The 25,036-nt window shown below is 45.3% G+C and overlaps 1 protein-coding gene across 1 annotated transcript in view; it reads left to right on the top strand.

Annotated features, from left to right (window-relative positions):
• The first annotated feature begins 310 nt into the window (after positions 1–310).
• The window catches only part of LOC143998134 (uncharacterized), a 56,344-nt gene continuing 31,618 nt past the window's right edge, over positions 311–25,036 (top strand). The window contains exon 1 of the mRNA XM_077493876.1: positions 311–413. Coding sequence (XP_077350002.1) covers positions 311–413 — 103 coding nt within the window. The remainder of the gene's footprint in view (positions 414–25,036) is intronic.

Raw genomic sequence — 25,036 nt, 5'->3', positions numbered from 1 at the left:
TGACACATAATGGGCTACTATGCGATGCGATGCGATGCATAGTAGTCCATTATACTTTACCTTTGCAGGGAATGAAAGAGGAAGTAAACTCATCAGGGTTTACTTCCTCTTTAAAGCAGGACAGGATTTTGGGTCCAGTCCTCCCCGAAAGGCCTCAGTCCATCTACAGGAAGGCACCCACGTTTAGGGACAGATTAGCACCAGGGTTAATTGGCCCCCCCTACTCAAGTAGAGAATAGGCTCTTTTCCTTTCTGACTGGCTTCTATGCGTGTGGGGCGATGTCCAGCCTGTAGGCAGGCCAGAGGTAATATGAAGAAAAGAAAGGATTTTGTGACAGCTGCCACCAACAAGACTTATAAAATCAAAGAGTTTATCACTTGTGCAACCACAGGAGTCGTATATATGTTGGAATGTGAGTGTGGCTTGCAATACGTAGGTAGAACTTCCAGATCGTTACAAGTCAGAATTGGACGAATGTGTTAATATTAAAAAAGGACTCATAACCCGTAACGGTTCTAAGCATTTTAAATTGTTTCACAATAGTGACCCCAGACACCTCAAATTTTGGGGTGTTAAGAGAGATAAGAAACACAGGAGGGGGGGTAATTTTATCCGACAACTTAGCCGTCGAGAATCATACTGGTTATATGAAACTAAGGTGGCAGTGCCTATGGGTCTAAATGTAGAGTTTGACATAAATTTCTTTGTTTCGGATCGCTAATTGCATTTTACGTAATGCGATTTTTTATTTATAGGAATTTTTTGCATAGAAAAGATTTTTCATGGGAATTTTTATATGGATTTTTTTGATGTTACTCATGGCAACCATAGTAAATGCTTGCTGCCATCTGCAACCTCCAGTTGCTCGGGCCCAATTGGCGCTGAGCGGCATGTTTGGACAAGTTCTGCAACTTCCAGTGTGTGTATCATCATCATCATCATCATCACTGTGCCAGCAAACTTCAGTACAGTTAACAAGAGGTTACAGCAGAGTGTGTGGAAAAAGGCCTGCTCAGCAGAACTGCGGGCGCAGCCAGCCTTGAAGTTTGGTTGTGGAACCACACCCCGGAGGAGACCCAGTGTGCTCTGCTTACAGCAAGAGAGTTAGAGAGGATCAAGATGGCGGAAGGTGCAAGCGTGTACCCAGCGCTGACCTGGTAGCCTAATGTGCAGTAGCAGATACTAGTGAACACCAGTGTCAGGCTGGAGCAATGCAGCGGATTGGCCCTTGGGATGATCGAGGGGACGGAGAGGCAAGCCTCTGCATGATACAACCAGGGAACACCGGAAGGTCAGAGTGGGCCGGGAAACATCTGATCGAGTCTAAGGCTGGTGACTCCCCTGTGAAGAGAAGTTACATCAGGGATGAGAGTTGGAAGTCTGTCACAGCCTGCAGCCCAGTCAGGGACCTGGTGCCTATGAGTAGACATGGGAAGAAACCACCAGTTCACGCCAGAACTTTCGAACACCGCAAAAGTTTGGAACCATATAACGAACCTCATTGAAGTCTATGGGACCCAAACTGGAAAAATCAAGTGCCCATTTTGAAGGCTTACATGCAAGTAATTGGGCATACAAAGGATATGGGGGTCTGGGGATAAAATCATTTTTAAATCAGCAGTGATTTTTTGATGCTTAACCACTTCCCGACCGGCACGAGCCGATGTACGTCGGCAGAATGGCACAAGCAGGCATATTGGCGTACAGGTACGTCCATTTTTAAATGCCGCCCTGCCATCGCGTGCGCGCCGCCGCCGGCGTGCTCGCATGCCGGTCACGACCCCCGTGAGTCCGGTCGCGGTTCCCGTGGACTCGATCGCCGCGGGGATTCCCTCGATCGTCTCACGGGGCGGCTGAACGAGGAGATGCCGTTGTAAACAGCATCCCCCCGTTCTGCCTAGCAACAAGTGACACTGATCTCTGCTCCATGTGATTGGAGCAGAGATCAGTGTTCACTAAAACAAAGCCCAGCCCCCCACAGTTAGTAACACGCCCATAGGAACACTTAACCCCTACACTGCCACCCCCTGGTTAACCCCTTCACTGCCAGTGTCATTTACACTGCATTTGTATAGCACTGATTGCTGTATAAATGACAATGGTCCCATAAATCGCCTCCATTACTAGTAAAAAAAAAAGTTATTAAATAATAATAATAAAATAATATTAAAAAAAAATTATTAATAAAAATGCCATAAAACTATTCCCTATTTTGTAAACGTTATAACTTTTGCGCAAACCAATCAATAATCGCTTATTGCGATTTTTTTTACCAAAAATATGTAGAATACGTATCGGCCTAAACTGAGGAAAAAGAATTTTTGGGATATATTTTTGGGGGATATTTATTATAACAGAAAGTAAAAAATAATGTGTTTTTTTCAAAATTGTCACTCTATTTTTGTTTAAAGCGCAAAAAATAAAATCCGCAGGGGTGATCAAATACCACCAAAAGAAAGCTCTATTTGTGGGAAAGAAAAGACGTAAATTGTTTGGGTACATTGTCGCACGACCGTGCAATTGTAAGTTAAAGTGACGCAGTGCCGAATCGCAAAAAGTGGTCTGGTCTTAAGCCAACCATAAAAATTTGGAATTACCTTACCATGGTTCTACATCCTTTATATTGTCCTATTCCTTCTCCCAGCTCTGGGAACATGCTCACTCATACCCTCTCGATCCCACTTCTGGTTTCCAAGGCCTATCCATTCTGTTATGCAATATTGTTTCTTTTCACATGTGTATTGTTAGCTACTAACTTAGCAATTTTTTGCACTGGGTTTTCTTTTTCCCTTACTTGGGTTTTAACTAGCAGTTATATTTATACATAGGCTACATAGATACGTGCCTATTTTAATGATCCCCCTCCTTGATCTGATGAATACGAGGATCCTTCCGCAGGCTTTGCAGGATCGGGGAGGCCATGCAGCATAGGTTAGCTGAGGCATTCGGTCCAGAGTCCTCTGGGTCAGTGGTCATCAACCCTGTCCTCAGGGCCCACTAACAGTCCAGCTTTGCAAGATAACTGAGATACATCACAGGTGATATCATTTGCTGCTCAGTGATTGCAGTATTCTAGTCTGCATCTTCCCAAGGTAATAAATAAAACCTGGCCTATTAGTGGGCCCTGAGGACGACATGATCTGCAGCCACCTCCTCCCAGCCACGTACAAGTTCACGGGTTTCTTGGGACTGTAAATCATACCTAAAAGACTGCTGCTGTTGCTGAGTGCCAGGCTCCACCTCCATGCTGACACAATCTTCCTCCTCCTCGTCCTCTTCCTGTGTGATCGGCGGGCCAGCAGGAACACTGTCTGGATAAAGGGGCCTTGAGAGGCCTCTGTTCTGCCTCAAGTGACCTGTCCATTATTCCACAACAGGTGGACAAGAGGGACAGTGTCACTGATGCATGCACTGTCACTGCTCACCATTCTCGTGGCCTCCTCAAATGGTGGCAGGACAGTGAATGCATCCTTGATCATGGCCCACTGGCATGGGGGAAAAAAACAAGCTCCCCTGACCCTGTCCTGGTGCCGTAATCGCACAGGTACCTATTAAGGCCCTCTGCTGCATGTGCAGCTGCTGCAGCCTGGCCAATGTTGAGTTCCACCTGGTGGGCATGTCACAGACTAAGGTGGTTCTTGGGCAGGTTCAATTCCTCTTGGAGGTCAGCCAGCCGAGCACTGGCATTATATGACTGGCGTAAATGCACACAGACTTTCCTGGCCTGTCTCAGGACATCCTGTAAGCCCGGGTACCTGCCCAAGAACCGCTGCACCACCAAGTTAAAGACGTGAGCCAGACAGGGCACATGGGTCAGTTGTCCCTGTCGGAGGGCGGAGAGGAGGTTGGTGCCATTGTCGCAAACCACCATTCCTGGCTTAAGCTGGCGTGGCATCAACCACCTCTCAGCCTGCCTCTGCAGAGCTGACAGAATCTCTGCCCCAGTGTGTCTCCTGTCTCCCAAGCACACCAGCGCAAGCACGGCATCTTTTTGCCTGTGTACTTGCGTAGCCCCTTGAATGCCTACGGAGCACCACTGGTTCCGAGGACAAAGCACAGGAAGAGGCCATGGAGGAAGAAGAAGAGGAGGGGGTGGAGGAGAGAGGTGTATCACAATCACCAGTAGTAGCATTTTGGAGGCGTGGTGGTGAAACAACCTCCAACACTACTGCACCTTGTCCTGCATCCTTCCCAGCTGCCAGAAGAGTCACCCAATGCACCGTGAAAGATAAGTAACGTCCCTGTCCATGCCTGCTGGACCATGAGTCAGCGGTAATATGCACCTTACCGCTGACCGCCATGTCCAGGGAGGCCTTCCACATGCCAGTAGAGAGCCGTAATCGCCTTCCGTGAGAAAAAGTGGCGTTTGGGAACCTGCCACTTCAGAACCGCACATTGCACAAACGGAAGGGGGCAGAGTCTACCAACTGAAAAGGCAGCAGTTGAAGTGCTAGCAATTTAGCCAAGCTGGGCATGTGGATGGCTGGGAGTGAACTTATTCTGGCGGTGCAGCAGCTGGGGCAGGGAAATTTGCCTGATACAATCAGACATCGAGGTACCGATAGCAGATTGCCCGCAAGTACTTGGCTGTGACACACCTAATTCTACACCTTCATTCCTCTCAGTGCAGGTTTCAGAAGTGATTGAAGGTATAGTGGGATTGGAGATCCCAGCAGATGAGGAGCAAGGAGAGGTCCGCTTTGTTCTTTGGTGTGGGTCTTTTAGGTGTGCTTGGCAAAGAACTGCATGGCAGGCCAACATATGTCTGGTCAAGCATGTGGTGCCCAATGATGTTTTGGCCACGTGAGATACGCTTGAGACATATGTTGCAAATAGCAGCGGTGCGATCTGATGCACTCGCCTCAAAAAAGGCCCACACCAAACAACTTTTGAAATAACCCGCAGAGACAGTGCTCTGCACAGGCGGAGCTCTGCGGTGTGATGCAGTCGGTGTGCTGCCCTTAAGCTGGCCCCTGGAGGGCATCCTGCCTGATTGGAGATGTGCCTCCTCCTCCTCTCTCCTATCAGGCACCCATGTGGAGTCAGTGACCTCATCATCCCCTCTCTCCTCATCACTGGAGCAAACTTGTCAGTATGCTGCAGCTGGGGGAACATGACTGCCAGATTGCTGTCCTACTTGGGCATTCCCTCTCTCTGGTCTCACGTTACTGCCTTCCTCTAGCTGGGTATCATCATCAGAGCCTTCAAAATGCTGGGCATCCTCCTGGAGCATGTACCCAACACTGTGCTCCAACAGTTTGGGGGACACCTCAGGAGGACATGGTGGGGCTTGGGAATGAGTGACTGACGCCATTGAGACAAGGGAAGAGGCCACATTGGCAGCTGCTTTGCCAATACCCTGAGCCTGGGTGAGAGAGGATGAGGAGGATGAGGATGGCTTGGTCATCCATTCTACCAAGTCTTCGGAATGTTGCGGCTCAACACGTCCAGCTGCCGAAAATAAGGACAAGCGTGTCCCATGGCCACATGATGATGAGGATGCACCGTGTCCACGACCAGCACTGTTGCCTCTAGACACAGAGCCTGCTAGCCCTCTTTTATTGGCTCATGACTGTCTGCCTCTTCTTGTTGGCCTTCCAGACATACTAATGGTCTGCAGGGAGATGTAGCTACACAAAGCTGTGACGTATATACTGATTATACTGCAGCTAGCAGAATCAACTGCCTGCCTGTAGTATTCTTACTATGAGAACACCAGCAATTGGGGTAGCTTTAGGTGCACACTGTGCAGATGACACAATACACTGACTGTAATTACTGCTGCTGCCGACCTGTGGTATAAGATCAGCAGAACACCAGCAATTGGGGTAGCTTTAAGTGCACACTGTGCAGATGACACAATACATCAACTGTAGGATCAGCAGAACACCAGCAATTGGGGTAGCTTTAGGTGCACACTGTGCAGATGACACAATACACTGACTGTAATTACTGCTGCTGCCTACCTGTGGTATAGGATCAGCAGAACACCAGCAATTGGGGTAGCTTTAAGTACACACTGTGCAGATGACACAATACATCAACTGTAATTACTGTAGCTGCCTACCTATGGTATAGGATCAGCAGAACACCAGCAATTGGGGCAGCTTTAAGTGCACACTGTGCAGATGACACAATACATCAACTGTAATTACTGCAGCTGCGACTGTAATTGCTACAGCTGCCTGCCTGTGGTATAGGTTCAGCAGAACACCAGCAATTGGGGTAGCTTTAGGTGCACACAGTGCAGATGACATAGTACACCGACTGTAATTGCTACAGCTGCCTGCGGATGGGGTCAGCAGAACACTAGCAATTGGGGTAGCTTTAGGTGTACACTGTGCAGATGGCACAATACACTGACTCTAATTGCTGCAGCAGCTGCCTGTGGTATAGGATCAGAAGAATACCAGCAATTGGGGTAGCTTTAGCTGTACACTGTGCAGGTGGCACAATACACCGACTGAAATTGTTAAAGCTGCCTGTGTTATAGGATCAGCAGTACACCAGCAATTGTGGTAGCTTTAGCTGTACACTGTGCAGGTGGCACAATACACCTACTGTAATTGCTACAGCTGCCTATGGTATAGGATCAGCAGAACACCAGCAATTGGGGTAACTTAATTGGGGTAACTTTAAGTGCACACTGTGCAGAGTACACAGTACACCAACTGTACTTACTGCAGCTGCCTGCGGTATAGGATCAGCAGAACACCAGCAATTGGGGTAGCTTTAGGTGCACACTGTGCAGATGGCACAATACACTGACTCTAATTGATACAGCTGCTTGCGGATAGGATCAGCAGAACACCAGCAATTGGGGTAGCTTTAGGTGTACACTGTGCAGGTGGCACAATGCATCGGCTTTAATTGCTACAGCTGCCTGTGGTATAGGACCAGCAGAACACCAGCAATTAGGGTAGCTTTAGGTGTACACTGTGCAGGTGGCACAATACACCAACTGTAATTGCTGCAGCAGCTGCCTGTGGTATAGGACCAGCAGAACAATAGCAATTGGGGTAGCTTTAGGTGTACACTGTACAGGGGGCACAATACACCCACTGTAATTACTACAGCTGCCTGTGGTATAGGACCAGCAGAACACCAGCAATTGGGGTAGCTTTAGGTGTACACTATGCAGGTGGCACAATACACCAACTGTAATTGCTGCAGCAGCTGCCTGTGGTATAGGAGCAGAAGAGCACCAGCAATTGGGGTAACTTTAGGTGTACACTGTGCAGGTGGCACAATACACCGACTGTAATTGCTACATCGGGCTGTGGTGTAAGACCAGCAGAACACCAGCAATTGAGGTAGCTTTAGGTGTACACTGTGCAGGTGGCACAATACACCCACTCTAATTGCTGCAGCAGCTGCCTGTGGTATAGGATCAGCAGAACACCAGCAATTGGGGCAGCTTTAAGTGCACACTGTGCAGATGACACAATACATCAACTGTAATTACTGCAGCTGCGACTGTAATTGCTACAGCTGCCTGCCTGTGGTATAGGTTCAGCAGAACACCAGCAATTGGGGTAGCTTTAGGTGCACACAGTGCAGATGACATAGTACACCGACTGTAATTGCTACAGCTGCCTGCGGATGGGGTCAGCAGAACACTAGCAATTGGGGTAGCTTTAGGTGTACACTGTGCAGATGGCACAATACACTGACTCTAATTGCTGCAGCAGCTGCCTGTGGTATAGGATCAGAAGAATACCAGCAATTGGGGTAGCTTTAGCTGTACACTGTGCAGGTGGCACAATACACCGACTGAAATTGTTAAAGCTGCCTGTGTTATAGGATCAGCAGTACACCAGCAATTGTGGTAGCTTTAGCTGTACACTGTGCAGGTGGCACAATACACCTACTGTAATTGCTACAGCTGCCTATGGTATAGGATCAGCAGAACACCAGCAATTGGGGTAACTTAATTGGGGTAACTTTAAGTGCACACTGTGCAGAGTACACAGTACACCAACTGTAATTACTGCAGCTGCCTGCGGTATAGGATCAGCAGAACACCAGCAATTGGGGTAGCTTTAGGTGCACACTGTGCAGATGGCACAATACACTGACTCTAATTGATACAGCTGCTTGCGGATAGGATCAGCAGAACACCAGCAATTGGGGTAGCTTTAGGTGTACACTGTGCAGGTGGCACAATGCATCGGCTTTAATTGCTACAGCTGCCTGTGGTATAGGACCAGCAGAACACCAGCAATTAGGGTAGCTTTAGGTGTACACTGTGCAGGTGGCACAATACACCAACTGTAATTGCTGCAGCAGCTGCCTGTGGTATAGGACCAGCAGAACAATAGCAATTGGGGTAGCTTTAGGTGTACACTGTACAGGGGGCACAATACACCCACTGTAATTACTACAGCTGCCTGTGGTATAGGACCAGCAGAACACCAGCAATTGGGGTAGCTTTAGGTGTACACTATGCAGGTGGCACAATACACCAACTGTAATTGCTGCAGCAGCTCCCTGTGGTATAGGAGCAGAAGAGCACCAGCAATTGGGGTAACTTTAGGTGTACACTGTGCAGGTGGCACAATACACCAACTGTAATTGCTACATCGGGCTGTGGTGTAAGACCAGCAGAACACCAGCAATTGGGGTAGCTTTAGGTGTACACTGTGCAGGTGGCACAATACACCCACTCTAATTGCTGCAGCAGCTGCCTGTGGTATAGGATCAGAAGAACACCAGCAATTGGGGTAACTTTAGGTGTACACTGTGCAGGTAGCACAATACACCAACTGTATTTGCTACAGCTGCCTGTGGTATAGGACCAGCAGAACACCAGCACTTGGGGTAGCTTTAGGTGTACACTGTGCAGGTGGCACAATACACCCACTGTAATTACTACAGCTGCCTGTAGTAAAGGACCAGCAGAACACCAGCAATTGGGGTAGCTTCAGGTGTACACTGTGCAGATGACATAGTACACCCACTGTAATTACTGCAACTGCCTGTGGTATAGGATCAGCAGAACACCAGAAATTGGGGTAGCTTTCGGTGCACACTGTGCAGATGGCACAATACACCGACTCTAATTGCTGCAGCAGCTGCCTGTGGTATAGGATCAGCAGAACACCAGCAATTGGGGTAGCTTTAGCTGTACACTGTGCAGGTGGCACAATACACCAACTGTAATTGCTACAGCTGCTTGTGGTATAGGACCAACAGAACACCAGAAATTGGGTAGCTTTAGCTGTACACTGTGCAGGTGGCACAATACACCTACTGTAATTGCTACAGCTGCCTGTGGTATAGGATCAGCAGAACACCAGCAATTGGGGTAGCTTTAGGTGCACACTGTGCAGATGGCACAATACACTGACTCTAATTGCTACAGCTGCTTGCGGATAGGATCAGCAGAACACCAGCGATTGGGGTAGCTTTAGGTGTACACTGTGCAGGTGGCACAATGCACCAGCTGTAATTGCTACAGCTGCCTGTGGTATAGGACCAGCAGAACATCAGCAATTAGGGTAGCTTTAGGTGTACACTGTGCAGGTGGTACAATACACCGACTGTAATTACCGCAACAGCTGCCTGTGGTATAGGACCAGCAGAACACCAGCAATTGGGTTAGCTTTAGGTGTACACTGTGCAGGTGGCACAATACACCCACTGTAATTACTACAGCTGCCTGTAGTATAGGACCAGCAGAACACCAGAAATTGGGGTAGCTTTAGGTGTACACTGTGCAGGTGGCACAATACACCAACTGTAATTGCTGCAGCAGCTGCCTGTGGTATAGGATCAGAAGAACACCAGCAATTGGGGTAACTTTAGGTGTACACTGTGCAGGTAGCACAATACACCAACTGTATTTGCTACAGCTGCCTGTGGTATAGGACCAGCAGAACACCAGCAATTGAGGTAGCTTTAGATGTACACTGTGCAGGTGGCACAATACACCCACTGTAATTACTACAGCTGCCTGTAGTATAGGACCAGCAGAACACCAGCAATTGGGGTAGCTTTAGGTGTACACTGTGCAGGTGGCACAATAAACCGACTGTAATTGCAAGAGCTTCAAATGAAATTCAAAGACACTGTCTTTCCGTCTATCTCTCTCTCCACCGACGCAATACACTACGCAAGGCCTTATATAGTGTGGGGCCACTGGCTTTGGCCAATTACAGCTCGCTGTACAGATGGCGCTGTGATTGGCCAAGCATGCGGGGCATAGTGCATGCTTGGCCAATCATCAGCCAGCAATGCCGCAGTGAATTATGGGCAGTGGCGCGCCACTCGAATTTGGCCCATAATGTTTGGAATTCGCCGAACAGTCGAACAGGCGATGTTCGAGATGAACATGGCTTTGACTCGAACACGAAGCTCATCCCTATTCTATGCTAAGATACCTTATATGTCATTCTCATACACCAGAAACTCCTAGCAATACTCAGCTTTAGATGAAGACTCATATCAAATCAATTGATCAAGGTCATTCACACATACTATATTTATTATGACTAATCATAAAACCAAATATGTTTTGTAAGCTTTCCATGAATATAATATAACAACCATATATGCGAAATTATGAATTTGGAATAATATTATAACAACCCCCCTGAATTATGATTAATCGTATTAAATTATTATTAATACATTCAAAATATCATTCACGTCATATATACACATCCTTGTATCAAATGATCGGACACAATATTCCTTAAAATTGAAGCAGCTAGAAATAGCTCTCCTTCTGAACATTTTTCACTTTACTATTAACTCCTCTTAGATCTATCTATTCAAAATCTTAAAATAATGGTATAGATTTTAAAAATGTATGACATAAAGATAACTAATATCAATAATTATTTTTATTATTAATAATAATAATAATATTAATAACAATAACTATTATTATTATTAATAATAATAATAATAATAATAATATAAGTAAAGGATGCAATAATATATTTCCATATTTGTGCTCAAATTATATTTTAGCTCTTTGGAAATATACTTTACACTCTAATACTTGTCATAATGTTCCATTGTTCTTTCAAGAGTGATATGTTTCTTAAGTTATGAACAAAAGATGTTCTATTAACTAGAATGATTGTGCAGTTGTAAACTAAAAATTATTCAATATATGAATAAGGTAAAATAATAATGATAATCCTAACTTAATCCTAACTTAATCCTAATTTAACATGAACATTAACTAGTTGCTGACCGCCGGCTGTCAAATGATGGCCAGGCGGCGCAGCTATTGTGACGGGAGGCCGTCATATGACGGCCTCCCGTTTAAACAGGGAATGCGCACGATCGTGCGCGCGCATCCCTGTTTCTTCGGTGGCGGCGTGTCGCGTAGACACCGCTCGCCACCGAAGGGGGTGAACAGCCATTGGTTATGGCTGTTTACCACGTGATCGGCCGTGATGAAGTCACGGCCGATCACAGATGGTCACACCCCGACTGTGCACGGCGCATGCGCGCGATCGTGCGCGTCGGTGGCGGCGTGTTCCCTGGGAACACTGCTCGTCACTGACGCTGGTAAACAGCCATTGGCCGGCTGTTTACCCACGTGATCGGCTGTGATCATTTCACAGCCGATCACTAAAATGTAAACAAACCGCAGTAACGAGATGTTACCGGGTTCTCCTCTTCACACACCGATCGTGTGTGAGGAGGAAATTGCGGTAACATCTCGTTACCGCCTACAGTACACATCAAGCACACTGATTGCCCCCCCACCCCAATAAAGAGGACCTGTCACCACCCCTCATAGTACCTGTCAATCACAGTCCATCAGAGTACCTGTCACAGTCCATCAGAGTATTTGAGTACCTGTCACAGCCCATCAGAGTACCCGAGTACCTGTCCCAGCCCATCTGAGTACCCGAGTACCTGTCCCAGCCCATCTGAGTACCCGAGTACCTGTCACAGTTCATCTGAGTACCCGAGTACCTGTCCCAGCCCATCTGAGTACCCGAGTACCTGTCACAGTTCATCTGAGTACCCGAGTACCTGTCCCAGCCCATCAGAGTACCTGAGTACCTGTCCCAGCCCATCAGAGTACCCGAGTACCTGTCACGGCACATCAGAGTACCCGAGTTCCTGTCATGGCACATCAGAGTACCCGAGTACCTGTCACGGCCCATCAGAGTACCTGAGTACCTGTCACAGCCCATCAGAGTACCCGAGTACCTGTCACCGCCCATCAGGGTACCCGAGTACCTGTCACAGTCCATCAGGGTACCCAAGTACCTGTCACAGTCCATCATGGTACCCGAGTATCTGTCACGGTCTATCAGAGTACCCGAGTACCTGTCACAGCCCATCAAAGTACCCAAGTACCTGTCACGGTTCATCCGAGTACCCGAGTAGCTGTCACAGCCTATCAAAGTACCCGAGTACCTGTCACGGTTCATCCGAGTACCCTAAAACCTGTCCCAGCCCATATGAGTACCCGAGTACCTGTCCCAGTCCATCTGAGTACCCGAGTACCTGTCCCAGTCCATCTGAGTACCCGAGTACCTGTCACAGTTCATCTGAGTACCCGAGTACCTGTCACAGTTCATCTGAGTACCTGAGTACCTGTCACAGTCCATATGAGTACCTGTCACCGCCCTTCAGAGTTCCCAAATACCAGTCACCAGGCCATCAGTGTACCCGAGTACCTGTCACCAGGCCATCAGAGTACCCGAGTACCTGTCACCAGGCCATCAGAGTACCCGAGTACTTGTCACCAGGCCATCAGAGTACCCGAGTACCTATTTGCAGCCCATGTCTCATAGAATATACGTTGGGGTGTTTGCTTTCCAAAATGGGGTCATTTTGTGGGTAATTGCACTGTCCTGGTGGTCCAGGACCTTCAAAAGTGTGATAGGTAGGAATGAAATGAGATGTGTCATTTATGCTCCTAGAATGCCTGAACGTACTACTTCAATGTTCGGCCTCTCTATGTGGCCAGGCTGTGTAAAAGTCCTACACATGTGGTATCGCCATACTCGGGAGGAGTAGCAGAATGTATTTTGGGGTGTAATTTTTGCTATATACATGCTATGTGTTAGAAATATCTTATAAATTGACAATTTTGTGTAAAAAAAAATGCGTTTTAATTTTTTTCCACATATTTCAAAAACGTCTGGAAAAAAATGAACCATTCAAAAGACTCATTATGCCTCACAGATTATAGGTTGGGGTGTTTGCTTTCCAAAATGGGGTCATTTTATGGGAAATTTCATTGTCCTGGTACTCCAGGGTCTTCAAAAGTGTAATAGGTGGTTGAGAAATGAGATGCGTCATTTTTGCTCGTAGAACGTCTGAAGGTACTACATCAATGTTGGTGCTCTGTATGTGGCCAGGCTGTGTAAAAGTCTCACACATGTGGTATCGCCGTACTCGGGAAGAGTAGCAGAATGTATTTTGGGGTGTAATTTGTTGTATGCATATGCTGTGTGTGAGAAATAACCTGATAATATGACAATTTTGTAAAAAAAAATAATAATAAAAAAAATCTTCATTTTGCAAAGAATTGTGGGAAAAATGACAACTTAAAAAAACTCACCATGCTACTTACTTAATACCTTGGAATGTCTACTTTGTAAAAAGGGGTCATTTGGGGGGGTATTTGTATTTTCCTGACTTGTTAGTGTCTCAAGAAATGAGGTACACCTGATGTACTGAAGGCCTGATCAGATGTGATCAATTTTCAGTGATTGGCACCATAGTTTGTAGACTCTATAACTTTCACAAAGACCAAATAATATACACTAATGTGGGTTATTTTTACCAAAGATAGGTAGCAGTATAAATTTTGGCCAAAATTTATGAAGAAAAATTACTGATTAGCAAAAATTTATGACAGAAACAAAGAAAAAGGCATTTTTTTTTCACAAAATGTACGTTTTATTTTATTTATAGCGCAAAAAAAAAAAAAAAACACTAGTGATTAAATACCACTAAAAGAAAGCTCTATTTGTGTGGAAAAAAGGACGTAAGTTTCATATGGATACAGTGTTGGATGACTGAGTAATTGTCATTCAAACTGTGAGAGCGCTGAAAGCTGAAAATTGGTCTGGTCAGGAAGGGGGTGTAAGTGCACTGTATTGAGGTGGTTAATATCAGAATAATTGGATAATCAAAAAATTTATATATGGACAAATGTTTCAGTCCTAAATTATTTATCTATAGTAGAGAGATAAAGTTTATCCATGAAATGTCTTTAAAATTTCTTCTTCAAGTTCTGTTAGGTTAGTAAAACCTTGTTGAATAAGATAAAACATAAACACAAAATATGAAGTATAAATCTTTTGTCCAATATTCTTCCCGAGAGGATTCCTTCTTTAACATTGAATTTCCTGATATTCTCTTTGCTCTTCATATGAGCTTGTTATCCTCCATATTTATTTAATTTTAGATGCCATTTCTGTAAAAGAGATGCAGTATCATTAATTAGGCATAAAATATCTACATTCGTTCTTGTACTTTTTTTCTCCTTTCTTTTCAACAATAGCTTTGTGAATTTGTTAAACTATATGTCAAATAATACTATCTTATATTTTCCTTCAAAGAGAACTTCTGTATGACAATGTCCTTATCTTGTCTAAGATGGCCTAAACTATAAAACATATGTACTGTGAAGTTTAGGTATGACAGGACGCAACACCTCCTTTTGGTCATGATACAAATCCTTGTTTTCACAAACAAAGAAAGGTTTTGTATCACCCCAGAGTTGAGAATGGACTATGCCTTTGTTCTTATCTCTAAAACATTAGAAATATGTGTACCTGTATTCTGTGTTGAAGCTCTTATTCTAGTGTTAGACTCTTCTGTAGTAACAAATACTGGTTCAATGTCTTTCTCTGTTCTCATGCTGGAAACCTGAGGTAAAGACTTCTCAGATACAGCTATATAAACATGTGCTGGTGTACATTCCTGAAGATGTCTTCCTTTTACATCTATCTGAATGTGTTTGGATGATAAAGCTTTGAACCATAGAGGAAATGTTTTCCGACATTCTTTAAAACTATCTTTTTCAAAAATACCTTTTAGTGAGTAGTCGGGTGTATGTACAATGATTTTGTTTGATTTTACTATGCTCTCTGTAGCTTTAATTGCATAGTAAACATTTAGCAGTTGCTTTACACCTGAATCAATTTTTTTTTCCAAAAATGAAAAAACTCTGGAGAAATAAGCAATTGTTTTCTCCTTACCTTTTTATGATTGAGACAAAGTTACTAAGATGGCATTCTCAGATACATGAGTTTTCACAACAAATGATGCTTCAAAACAAACCTCTATTTCACTTAATGCTGTATCATTCTGCAAATCTTTTTTCAACACTTCAAAGGCATTTTTCTAATTTGGACCCTATTGGTCAACTATATTACCTTTTATTCCTCAAAAGATTATATAGTGGATTAACTTTTTCTGCAAAACAGTGTACAAATTCTTTGCAATGATTTATTTTATGCAAAAATGTATGCAATGCCTTATGAGTTGTTGGAGTTGGGATTGCAGTGATATCTCTATCTGTTTCTTGCAACAATTGTCTCTTTCCTTGACTAATTTGCATGTGAAGTAGGGCTTTACTCTTCTTTGTACTCGTTCTATTTCCAGTACATCCTTCCTGAGGGCTGGTGCCCAGAACTGGACAGCATACTCCAGGTGCGGCTGGACCAGAGTCTTGTAGAGCAGAAGAATTATCGTTTTATCTCTGGAGTTATCTCTGGTAAGGGGCAACGCGGTGAAATCCATCATTCCGATCCAAGAGGCAAGTAAAGAGAAGACCCCAACAGTCCTTATGTCAGTCGATACCGAAAAGGCCTTTGACAGACTAGACTGGGAGTTTATGTATGAGACCCTAAGTTATAAGGGGGTAGGGGAAAGAATGATGAAATGGATCAAGGCGCTATACACCCAGCCAACTGCTAGAATAAGAGTTAATGGATCCCTGTCTCGTCCCCTTGAGTTGTTCAACGGGACGAGACAGGGATGCCCTCTCTCACCGCTGCTGTTCGTCTTGAGCCTCGAACCCCTATTGGTAGCAATACGTAGGAACCAGGATATCCAAGGTATCCGGGTTGGAGGGATAGAGTATAAACTATCTGCATTTGCAGATGACGTACTATTATATATAGCTAACCCAAGAACATCGATCCCCCCGGTCCTGAAAGAACTAGATCACTACGGAAAATTATCAAATTTTAAGATAAATCTCATGAAGACAGAGATCTTAAACTTGAATCTATCCGAGGAAGAACAGAGTATCCTAGCAACAAGTTTACCGTTTAAATGGTGTAAGGGAGAATTGACCTACTTAGGGACTAAATTAACGGCACAAAGACAGGGGCTGTACGAGGCAAACTATATCCCTCTCCTTAATAAAATCAAAAGTACAATGAAAATATGAGGTATAAAGCAGTATCTTGGATGGGCAGAGTAAATGTAATAAAAATGACTATACTCCCAATTATAAATTATACATTTCAAATGATTTCTGTTCCAGTCCCAATGTGTTTCTTTAGGAAATTAAAAACATTGATGATGGCCTTTATATGGCCTCTGAAACGCTCGCGTATACCATACAAAGTTTTGGTAAAGGGAAAAGAGAGGGGGGGGAGTAGCATTACCAGAAATCAAGAAATATTATGAGGCAATAATAATAGCCAGAGTAGCAGATTGGCTATATAATCAGAAGGAAAAGGGTTGGGTAGACCTGGAAACTAGACTGAGTGGGGCACCTTTGGAAAAAATTATATGGATACCAGCTGATCAGCGGAACTTAGGAGCAAACACAAGTACCTTAACGAGACACACATTAAGAGTATGGGATAAAATTAATAGGGCACATAACTGGACGTATAATTCACCATTAATGTCACTTTTGGACACAGATTATTTTTTACCAGGAAAAGAGGAGCGGTTGTATTTCAGTAGATGGGCAAGTAAAGAGGAAATAAAATTAGGAGAAGTTATTAAGGGGAATAGGATATTCACATATAGGGAACTTACACAAGAGTGGGGACATAAACCGTTAGATAAATGGAGGCACGCTCAAATTTTGCACTTTACCCAAAGTCTTCCACATCCATTACGGGGATTAGAGCATCTGAGACCTCTGGAGAATTTACTGAAGGATAAAAAGTGTTTAGTTAGAAAAGTATCAAAAATGTATAAAATATTAAGACAGGAAGCGGATTCAGAATTTCCAAGATTTTTAGGGAAATGGGAAGAAGATTTAGGCTCACTAAGGAATGATGAACACAGGATAAAAATATTTAAATTGACACACTCAGTATCAAGAGAAGTTCGCATGATAGAGATGTCCTATAAATTGCTATCAAGATGGTATATGACCCCCCAAAGGATGCAGAAGTTTACAGGGGCACAGCAGGCATTGTGTTGGAGGGAGTGTTCGGAAGAGGGCTCCCTCTTGCATATTTGGTGGGAATGTCCCAAAATAACACCGTTCTGGGACAAAATTGTTGAAATCATAAACATGGTGACATGAAAGAAACTTATAAAAAACCCCTGGACATGCCTTTTCCATGACACCGAACTTGGAGTAACGCAATATAGAAACACGATAGTCCCCTATCTCCTGAATGCTGCTAAAGTGCTGATTCCTCGTTACTGGAAAACCATACAAATCCCAAAGATAGCGGAATGGGTAAAGAGGGTGGAGCAAACGAGGATAATGGAGGAATCGTTATATAAATTACAAGATATAGAGGAAGAGGGCCACGGGGAGTGGCAACAATGGCTTGCATTCTTGGAGAGAGGGGACTGTCGTGAAATAATCGAGGGATAGGGGGACAGAGAGGGGGAGGACGTTGAGTGGGAAGCGAGGGGGGCAGACCTCCCCACTCAATAAAATTTTTATTTTTTTTTGTTCCTCTTCTGCCCAAGGGTTTTGGAGAGGGGGGGAGGTTAGGGAAATTAATGAAAGAAAAGGAGTATAAGTAATTTCATGTAATGTATACATATATGTTTAAATGTAAAATGGATAAATAAAGAAGATAGGTTATTAAATGAAATGAAAAGAAAAGAAAGAATTGCCACAATGATGTCAAAAGGAGTAAGCGGAGATATGAACATTAAGTTGATTAGGCTCCGCGACTATAAAGTAACGGACTGAGATGGCAAGAAAAAAAAAAAAAATCTCTGGAGTTGATCCCCTTTTTAATGCATGCCAATATTCTGTTTGCTTTGTTAGCAGCAACTTGGCATTGCATGCCATTGCTGAGCCTATCATCTACTAGGACCCCCAGGTCCTTTTCCATCCTAGATTCCCCCAGAGGTTCTCCCCCCCAGTGTATAGATTGCATTCATATTTTTGCCACCCCAATGCATTATTTTACATTTTTCTACATTGAACCTCATTTGCCATGTAGTTGCCCACCCCATTAATTTGTTCAGATTTTTTTGCAAGGTTTCTACATCCTGCGGAGAAGTTATTGCCCTGCTTAGCTTAGTATCATCCGCAAATACAGAGATTGAACTGTTTACCCCATCCTCCAGGTCATTTATAAACAAATTAAACAGGATTGGTCCCTGCACCAAACCCTACCCCAATACCCACCCCTGACCATTCTGAGTACTCCCCATTTATCACCACCCTCTGAACTCGCCCTTGTAGACAGTTTTCAATCCATGTACTCAACCTATGGTCCAAGCCAATGGGCCTTATTTTGCACAGTAAACATTTATGGGGAACTGTGTCAAATGCTTTTGCAATATCCAGGCCTTCCTTTATCTAGATGTCAACTCATCTCCTTGTAGAAGGTTAATAGATTGGTTTGGCAATAACGATTCTTCATGAATCAATGCTGATTACTGCTAATGATACTGTTCTCATTACTAAAATCTTCTATATAGTCCTTTATCATCCTTTCCAAGAGTTTACATACTATTGATGTTAGGCTAACTGGTCTATAATTCCCAGGGATGTATTTTGGGCCCTTTTTAAATATTGGTGCTACATTGGCTTTTCTCCAATCAGCTGGTACCATTCCAGTCAGTAGACTGTCAGTAAAAATTAGGAACAATGGTCTGACAATGACTTGACTGAGTTCCCCAAGTACCCTCGGGTGCAAGCCACCTGGTCCCGGTGATTTATTAATGTTAAGTTTCCCAAGTCTAATTTTAATTCTGTCCTCTATTAACCATGGTGGTGCTTCCTGTGATGTATCATGGGGATAAACACTGCAGTTTTGGTTACTAAAGCTCCTCGATTCCCTTGTGAAGACTGAGGAGAAGAATAAATTCAATACCTTCGTTATCTTCCCATTCTTTGTAACCAGATGTCCTTCCTCATTCTTTTTGGGGCCAATATGGTCTGTCCTCCCTTTTTTACTGTTTACATACTTAAAGAATTTCTTGGGATTTTTTTGCTCTCCTCTGCTATGTGTCTTTCATGTTCTCTCTTAGCCGTCCTTATTGTTCCCTTACATTTCTTGTTGCATTCTTTATAAAGTCTGAATGCTGATGATGATCCCTCAACCTTGTATTTTTTAAAGGCCTTGTCCTTTGCTTTTATATGCATTTTTTCATTGGAGTTAAGCCATCAAGGACTTTTGTTCGCTCTTTCATAAACATCTCAGACAAAAGAGCCAGTTCATCGATATTCTGATTACTCAGCAAAATCATATCCACGTGCTGACAAATACAGTCTGGCCGAGAAAATTTTGAAAGTATTTTTGCTATAGTTTCATGAACTACACCATCACCAATACCTAGCCAGGTATTAATCAAGCGAGCGTACAGTCATGGCCGAAATTGTTGGCACCCCAGACATTTGTCCAGAAAATCAAGTATTTCTCACAGAAAAGTATTGCAGTAACACATGTTTTGCTATACACGTGTTTATTCCCTTTGTGTGTATTGGAACAAAACAAAAATGGGCTGGTCAAAATTCTTGGCACCCTTAACTTAATATTTGGTTGCACACCCTTTGGAAAAAATAACTGAAATCAGTCACTTCCTATAACCATCAATAAACTTCTTACACCTCTCACCCGGAATTTTGGACCACTTTTCCTCTGCAAACTGCGCCAGGTCTCTCTTATTGGAAGGGCACTTTTTCCCAACAGCAATTTTAAGATCTCTCCACAGGTGTTCAATGGGATTTAGATCTGGACTCATTGCTGGCCACTTTAGAACTCTCCAGCTCTTTGTTGCCATCCATTTCTGGGTGCTTTATGACGTATGTTTGGGGTCATTGTCCTGCTGGAAGACCCAAGATCTCGAACGCAAACCCAGCTTTCTGACACTGGGCTCTACAGTGCGACCCAAAATCCTTTGGTAATCCTCAGATTTCATGATGCCTTGCACAAATTCAAGGCACCCAGTGCCAGAGGCAGAAAACCACCCTCAAACATCATTGAACCTCCACCATATTTCACTGTAGGTACTGTGTTCTTTTCTTTGTATGCCTCATTCTATTTTCGGTAAACAGTAGAATGATGTGCTTTACCAAAAAGCTCTATCTTGGTCTCATCTGTCCACAAGACATTTTCCCAGAAGGATTTTGGCTTACTCAAGTACATTTTGGCAAACTGTAGTCTTGCTTTTTTATGTCTCTGTGTCAGCAGTAGGGTCCTCCTGGGTCTCCTGCCATAGCGTTTCATTTCTTTTAAATGTCGACGGATAGTTTGCGCTGACACTGATGGTCCCTGAGCCTGCAGGACAGCTTGAATTTCTTTGGAACTTGTTTGGGGCTGCTTATCCACCATCCGAGAACGCACCAGACTTGGTTGAGTGGCTCACTCAGCCTTACTCTTCTGCACCCTCCTCATCCTCTCGATCTGCACCCTCTTCTTCACTCTCTGCTATGTGCACCCCCAAAGACACTACCACAACCACCATATACCTTCCGCTTGAGTCACAGGAATTATTTTCTGATCCATATCAAGACATTTCTGATGTGCAGCCACTCTTGGCATTGGATCAGAAAGAGGAGGTAGCAACAACCGCCGCTCAGCAGTCTGACGACAGTACCCAGATCAGCCCAAGGAGGAGCTTTGTCCCCACTGTTGCTGCCTACTCCGAGATCTCTAATTATAGTGGTGGGGAAGGTGACGCCGATGAAGACGTGTCTAGTGATGCCACTTGGATGCCCACAAGAGAGGAAGAGGAGGGGAGTTCAGAGGGAGATATGGACCAGCAGATAGGGAGGAGAAGCAGGCGGAACTTACATTGCACAGGAGGGACAAAGCAGATTGCTAATGTATCAGGAGCGAGGCATCAACCATGTACGGTCACATCTGTCACTCCCAGGACACCGGCACATGGCTCCGCAGTGTGGGCTTTTTTTAACGTGTCCGCTACTGACAATAGTGTTGCCATCTTCAGCCTTTGCAGTCAACACATAAGTCGCGGTAAGCCCAACACTCACCTAGGGACGACCGCCTTAAGAAGGCACATAAGCTGCCATCACCGAGCCCAGTGGGAGCAATGGAACCCACAATGCCACACTCCAGGCTCTCACCGTCCAGCCTCGTCTTCTACTTCTCCTTCTCCTCTCTCCTCACAATTGTCCTCCACTCCACCTTCCATTATGCCGTCCTCAAGTTTTTCTGCAAAAAGGCAGGCTTCCATGGGCCAAATGTTCGAGCGTAAAAAAAGATGACGCCAGATAACCCTCTTGCCCAACAGTTGATGGCTGCCTTGTCAGAACTGATAGCCCGCCAACTACTGTCATATAAACTGGTGGACTCGGAGGCCTTTCGAAAATTTGTGGCCATTGGAACACCACAATGGAAGGTCCCAGGAAGGAAGTATTTCTCACAGAAGGGCATCCCAGAGCTATATGGCCATGTTCAGCAGCAAGTGAATGTATCTCTGGCACACAGTGTCGGTGCCAAGATACATCTGACCACAGACACGTGGTCTAGCAAACACAGGCAGGGAAGGTATATAACTTTTACTGCCCACTGGGGGAACCTTCTGACGGCCGTCAAGCATGTAACCTGTGGCATCTGTGTAGATTTGGTTTTACCGCCATGGATTGCATGCAGGCCTGGCTTTTCTTCTCCCCCTCCTACTCCATCCTCCCTCTCCTCCTCGGCTGACACCTCCTTTTCCGCTGCTAGCGTCTCTTCCACTGCACCGCCCAAGATCCACAGAACCTATTCAACATGCCAGGTGAGACGTTGCCATGTTGTGCTGCGTCTGTTGTGCCTGGAAGCCAAGAGCCACACTGGCCCTGCACTCCTTTCAGCTTTGCGTTCATAGGTAGATCAGTAGCTACCACCGCTCAATTTGACAGCTGGTAAAGTGGTGTGTGACAACGGTGCCAATCTGCTTAGCGCATTGAAACAGGGCAAAATTACACACATGCCATGCATGCCACACGTCTTAAACTTGGTCGGGCAGCGATTCGTTGTCAAATACCCTGGGGTCCAGGACATCTTGCGGCAGGCAAGGAAAATCTTGGCCCATTTCAGAAGATCTTACACGGCCATGGCTCGCCTTGCTGACATTCAGCGGCGACACAATCTGCCAGTCAGACGTCTTATTTGCGATTGCCCGACGTGATGGAACTCAACCTTCTATATGCTTGATAGGCTGCTTCAGCAGAAACGTGCAGTTAACGTCTACCTGTATGAACTCTGCGGCAGAACAGGTTCTAGGGAGCTGGGTTTTTTTTCATCGCGCCAGTGGCTGCTCATGCGCGAAGCATGCAGACTTCTGAGGCCATTTGAGGAGATCACCAAACTGGTCAGTCGCAGCCATGGTGCCATCAGTGACATGGTACCTTATGCCTTCTTTATGGAGCGTGCATTGCGTTGCGTCATTGATCAAGCTGTGGAGGAGCAGGAACAGGAAGATGAGGAAGTCGCAATGCTGGATGAATTCCCAGGGGGGCTACTCTATCTGAGACAAGTCAACAACAGGAGTCTGAAGAGGAGTCAGAGGAGGATGGTGCCGTGGCGGAAGAGGAGGAGCAAGAAGAGCATGCTTTAAACCTTTCTGGGATCCCTGTTGTTGTCCGTGGATGGGGGGAGGAGAACGAGGAGGACGACATTATCCTGGATGATGAACAGGAGCCAGGCCACCACACCACTTCCAGTTTAGTGCAAATGGGGGCCTTCATGCTCCAGTGTTTTAACAGGGACCCCTGTATAAAAAGCATAAGGGTCAAGGACCAATACTGGGTGGCAACGTACTTAGACCGACGGTACAAACACAAAATGGAGGAAATGTTACCACCATCACAGAGGGCTGTCAGAATGGAGCACTTCCAGGCCTTGCTTAGAGAAATGCTGCATTCTGCTGTTGCGTGCGCTGGCAGAAGAGGAATTCCCACTCCCAGAGAAAGAGTTGCGGGTACCAATCCAACAGCGCCTGCAAGAAGAGGCCGGTTTGAAGATGTGTTGGTGACTTCGGATATGAGGTCATTCTTTCAGCCGACCCATCGACAGGTGTCATCCGGATCCAGCATCAGGGAACATCTAGACCGACAGGTGTCTGACTACATCGGGTTAACGGCCGATGTGGACGCTCTGAGAAGTCATGAACCCCTGGACTACTGTGTGGGCAGGCTTGACCTCTGGCCAGAGCTTGCCCAATTTGCAATTGAACTGTTGGCTGTTCCTCGTCCAGTGCCTGTCCGAAAGGACGTTCAGCGCAGCAGGGGGGATCGTGGCTGATAAGCGTACTTGCCTAGCTCATGACAGTGTTGACTACCTCACATTTATAAAAATGAATGAGGCATGGATGTCGGAGGAATTCAACACGTGACCAGCAGACCATGTATATGCCTAAATCTATAAACAATTTATTTAAACGAGCACACAGACCTTTTTTCTCCCTTTGGCTCACTTCCTTGTACAAAAAAAGCCCACCGTACTATATGCCCGTATCCTCCTGTTTGAAGAGGTTGAGCGGTGTCATATTTTTGGGTCCCACAGCGAGTTGCTGGTATCAGTGCTAGTGTCAGTACTCTCTACCTCGGTGCTGGTGTGGTGTCAGTGCTCTCTATCATGGTCCTGGTGTCAGTGCTCTCTCTCTCTATCTCGTGCTGGTGTCAGTTCTCTGTATCACGGTGCTGGTGTCAGTGCTGCTCTCTATCTCAGTGCTAATGTCAGTGCTCTCTATCCTGGTGCTGGTGTCAGTGCTCTCTATCACGGTGCTGGTGTCAGTGCTCTCTATCATGGTTCTGGTGTCAGTGCTCTCTATCATGGTTCTGGTGTCAGTGCTCTCTATCTCGGTGCTGGTGTGGTCTCAGCGCTCTCTATCACGGTGCTGGTGTCAGTGCTCTCTATCTCGGTGCTGGTGTCAGTGCTCTCTATCTCAGTGCTGGTGTCAGTGCTCTCTCTCTATCTTGGTGCTGGTGGGGTGTCAGTGCTCTCTATCTCAGTGCTGGTGTGGTGTCAGTGCTCTCTATCACGGTGCTGGTGTCAGTGTTCTATCTCAGTGCTGGTGTCAGTGAGGGAGATAGCAACAGAGAAGCCAATCAGCAGGCAGTGCCAGCACCATGGCTGAGGATCAGCACTGGACTGGCACCTCCGGACCACCGGAGTGGAGCCCTGCATAGGTGGGGGTAAGGGCCGGGCAGAGGAAGGGGCTCAAGCACAGGTAGGCACACTGGGACACTGGCACAGGACTCCACTGCCCTGACTGTGGCACTGATCATCTCCTGCACCCCGTTCATAGGCTGCCCTGACCTTGCCTCTCCCCCATGGCCCTCATGCGCTCCTGAATTGTCAAAATTTCACAGATAAAAAAAGAATGCTTGTTGTTGTCGATCCCAGATTCACTTCATACATGTGTTATGTCAGTGCCCATGTTGTGGGACTATGTGTGCACAGCTAGTAAGTATTTTGTGGCTGGAAATATGACCTGTAGGTTTTTAAGGTTCGCCTGCCATTAAAGTCAAAAGTTCACGAACTTTTGACTTTAATGGCAGGCGAACCTTAAAAACCTACAGGTCATATTTCCAGCCACAAAATACTTACTAGCTGTGCACACATAGTCCCACAACATGGGCACTGACATAACACATGTATGAAGTGAATCTGGGATCGACAACAACAAGTATTCTTTTTTTAT

Source organism: Lithobates pipiens, unplaced genomic scaffold (assembly GCF_037356315.1).
Source record: "Lithobates pipiens isolate NorthernLeopardFrog02 unplaced genomic scaffold, aLitPip1_a1.2 Scaffold_19, whole genome shotgun sequence".
NCBI classification, from domain to species: domain Eukaryota; kingdom Metazoa; phylum Chordata; class Amphibia; order Anura; family Ranidae; genus Lithobates; species Lithobates pipiens.
The sequence above is the reverse complement of the archived record's forward strand: the minus strand, read 5'-3'. Positions and strand labels throughout refer to the sequence as shown.